This window comes from Neomonachus schauinslandi, unplaced genomic scaffold (assembly GCF_002201575.2).
Source record: "Neomonachus schauinslandi unplaced genomic scaffold, ASM220157v2 HiC_scaffold_1340, whole genome shotgun sequence".
In the NCBI taxonomy this organism is placed as follows: Eukaryota; Metazoa; Chordata; class Mammalia; order Carnivora; family Phocidae; genus Neomonachus; species Neomonachus schauinslandi.
The window spans coordinates 5,664-9,498 of NW_025410030.1; the positions used below are offsets into that span (position 1 = coordinate 5,664).

The 3,835-nt window shown below is 51.7% G+C and overlaps 1 protein-coding gene across 1 annotated transcript; it reads right to left on the reverse strand.

The window, feature by feature from the left end:
- Positions 1 to 237: 237 nt before the first annotated feature.
- LOC110579352 (ubiquitin-conjugating enzyme E2 L3-like) lies at positions 238 to 825 on the reverse strand. Its single transcript, XM_044912345.1, has one exon. It carries the CDS (start codon positions 823 to 825, stop codon positions 238 to 240), a length of 588 nt encoding a protein of 195 aa, XP_044768280.1.
- Positions 826 to 3,835: the final 3,010 nt, after the last annotated feature.

The following is a 3,835-nucleotide window of genomic DNA, read 5'->3' on the forward strand; positions in this document are numbered from 1 at the left end:
TAATTGGCTTCTCAACTTTTGTCATGAACAGGTAGCTATTTATTTATTTTTTTTTAGAACACCTTAAATTTTTAATCCTTTCTATACAGGTTACCCAGACCACGTCTGATTAAGAAAACTGTAGAAAGTTAGTACCTGTCACAAGCAAACACCAGGCAGCGGCACGGGTCAATTTTCCGCAGAGTCCTGCTTTGCGGGGTCTCCACTCACACTGGCTGGAATCCATCGCGGCAGAGTTTAGTCCACAGGTCGCTTCTCCTCGTATTTCTTTGGAACCTCTTCAGCGTTCTTACAGAATTTTTTACGGTCCTTAGAGTATTCTTCAGCTAGGTCAGCCCGAAGTGGGTGCTCGGGCTGGGGGTCATTCACCAGTGCTGTGAGGGACTGGATTACTTGGCCGGTTCTGGTTGCTGGCTTCCAGTTTTCAGCACTAATTCCTGGCAGACAGACCTGCCCGTTTTCATCGATGTTCGGGTGATAGATCTTTGTTTTAAATGTGATCTTCGGTGGTTTGAGTGGGTACTCTGCTGGAAAGTTGATTTCCATTCTGAAAGCCCCCTTATCATATGGAGGGTTGTCAGGAACAATAAGCCCTCGCCAAGTCAATAAATTAGCTTCATCAACCTGGATGTTACGGAAGTCTTTCATTCCACATTTGTGGATTTCTTCAAGCTCCTTCATCAGCCTCCTGCTGGCCGCTATCTTGGATCTGGCCTTGCTTGAAAAGGCAGGTATTTTATCTACTCTACTGCCTATTTTACATAAGCTAAACTTTCCCTGCTTGTCACCATCTTGGATCCCAGGTTTCTTCAACTGCATGATCATGTGGGAAAGTTCTTGGACACTCTGTGACCTTTCAGGCTTCAGGAGGCCTAAGGTCAAGTGGCTGTTAGCAGCTGTGGGGGTGAAGAGCATCCTGGGCAGGGCAGCCAGCTCACATCCTGGGGGATCCACTGCCAAACCTGACCCCTGCGGAGCCCTGCTTCTGGAGGGAAGAGATCTCACAGCCCTGAGACCCAAAGAGAGAAGCTCACATTCCCAGAGCCAGGTTGGCCCTCCGGCTCTCCTCATTCCTCACCTACATGTCCCCTAACAGTGCCAGCCAGGACCCCACGGGATATCCAGCACCATCAGCATCAGTAGGAGGAGAGTCAACTACTGAATAAAAACTCTAGTCCCTTTCTCTCCACGTCTGGAAAAGCAAACACCGTACCTGGGGTTATCGTGCAGTGGGCAGCGGGCAGAGGGTGCAGGTGGACTGCAGCTGAGACAGAATTAGCTGGATTTCTTGACACTGCCGTTTTCTTTGTCTCTGGAGAAAAAGAGAGGTGATTAACTGAGGTTTTAGCATTTCTTATTTCAGTAGATATAATCAAACAAATAGTTGGAAATGGTCTTTTATGTGCACAAAGCTTTCCACATTTCTAGAAAAGAAAATGCTCAATTGACAAGGACTGGCAGAGCAGAACTGGATAGAGCCCAGGGGTCCTCAGGCCTGACATGCAGTCTGGATACGACAGAGCTTGGAACTGTGCTATGGAGTGACGTTGGAGACCTTTAAACTGTATTTCCAGGTGATAAATTTAGAGAGAAAGTTATGTTTCACAACGTTAGTTTGTGGGTATTATACTCTAACCCTGTTCACTAACCCCCTTTTTTTCAGTTTTAGAGGTAGAATTTACTGATTCATCAGTTGCATATAACACCAGCGCTCGTTACAACACCTGTCTCCTTGACACCCATCACCCAGTTACCCCGTCCCCCACCCATCTCCCCTGCAACACCCTCAGTTTGTTTCCTATAGCGGAGACTCTCTTGGGACGCCTGGGTGGCTCAGTCAATTAAGCGCCTGCCTTTGGCTCAGGTCATGAACCTGGAGTCCTGGGATCCAGCCCCATGCTGGGCTCCCTGCTAAGTGGGGAGACTGCTTCTCTCTCTGCCTCTGCCCCTCACCCCGCTCATGCTCTCACATATAAATTATTTTTTTAAGAGTCTCTTTTGCTTTGTCTACCTCCCTGACTTATTTTATTTCCCCCCATTCCCCTGTGTTCATCTATTTTCTTTCTTAAATTCCACATGACTGACATCATATAATTGTCCTCCTGATTGACTTATTTCACTTAGCATAAAAACCTCTAGTTCCATCCCCCTGGTTGCAAATGGCAAGATTTCTTCATTTTTGATGGCTGAGTAGTACTCCAATGGGTATATATAGTAGATCTTCTTTTTCCATTCGTCTGTCAATGGATACCTGGTCTCTTCCCATAGTTTAGCTATTGTGGACATCTCTGCTATAAACATTCAGGGGGTGCAAGTGCCCCTTTGAATCACTGTTGGTATCGTTTGGATAAACACCTACTATTGTGATCGTGGGATGTAGGGTTGCTCTATTTTTCATTTTTGAGGAACCTCCATGCTGTTCTCCAGAGTGGCTGCACCAGCTTGCATTCCCACCAACAGTGTAGGAGGATCCCTTTCCTCCGCATCCTCACCAGCACCTGTTGCCTCCTGTGTTGTTAATGTCAGCCATTCTGACAGGTGTGCGTTGGCCGCTCATCCTGGTTTGGATTCGGATTTCCCTGACGATGAGTGACGTTCAGCATATTTTCACGTGTCAGCTGGACATCTGGAAGTCTTCTTTAGAGAAATGTCACTCGTGTCTATTTAATGTGCCCTTTCCGGGTAAGTCATCCTGGTTTTGATTTCAGCACAGCAGCTTCCCGGGCAGTGACTGTCCTCCCCTTGACTCTGGTGCTTCAGCATCACAGGGTAGACTCTGCCGTAGGCCCGAGAGTTCATTTCCCCTCTTTCTGGCACTGGGCAAGCTCCTGACTTGAGCTCGGATGGCTGACGTTTCCACTCAAAGAGCCTGTCTCCAGTAAACACACTGCGGGCCAGGCCACCAGACCTGCAGATCCCTCCCCACTCAGAGGCGCCTCTGTTTGGGAGAATCTGGGTGGGTTTTCACACCTGCCCACTGTGCCCCTTGCCTTTTCTCTTCCTGTGCTTGAAGTTCTTGCACTGACGTTTAAGTTCATCAGTGAAGGAGGAGCCCTAAACCCTGCCCCCACCCACCCCCCAGCAACAGCAGGGCCCAGCCCCAGGCGCTGTGACGTCCAGGACCTGCAAGCAGCACACCGAGACTTCCGGCACGTTCCAGGGGGGCTGCAGCTACAAGGCCTGGGAGACGCCAGCAGGAACCCAGGGTGAGAGGTGCGGGGACAGCTGCCTGCTGACTGGCCAGAATGAGAGGGGTGGGGACAGCTGCCTGCAATTGGCCAGGATGAGAGGGGCGGGGCCAGCTGCCTGGTGACTGGCCAGGATGAGAGGGGCGGGGAGAGCTGCCTGGTGACTGGCCAGGGTGAGAGGGGCGGGGCCAGCTGCCTGCAATTGGCCAGGGTGAGAGGGGCGGGGACAGCTGCCTGGTGATTGCAAGGATAAAAGGGGCGGAGACAGCTGCCTGCTGATTGGCTGGGGTGAGAGGGGCGGGGACAGCTGCTTGCTGACTGGCCAGGATTAGAGGGGCGGGGACAGCTGCCTGGTGACTGGCCAGTGTGAGAGGGGCGGGGCCAGCTGCCTGTTGATTGGCAAGCATAAAAGGGGCAGAGACAGCGGCCTGGTGATTGTCAAGGAAGAGCAGGACAGAGAAAGCGGCCTGCTGATTGGTGAGGGACAGTGGGGCGGCGAGAGCCGAGTGGTGATTGGCCAGCGAGAGCGGGGTGAGGACAGCTGCCTGGCTCCTGGCCAGTGGGTGAGGGTGGGGACAGCCGCCTGCTCTTGGGGCAGGGACCACAGGTGAAGAAGGCTGCCTGGCGATGGGCCAGGGATTGGGGGG

What these genes read in the sequence shown, in the direction of transcription:
- LOC110579352 (XM_044912345.1), bottom strand. Translation starts at nt 825, where the DNA reads ATGATCATGCAGTTGAAGAAACCTGGGATCCAAGATGGTGACAAGCAG.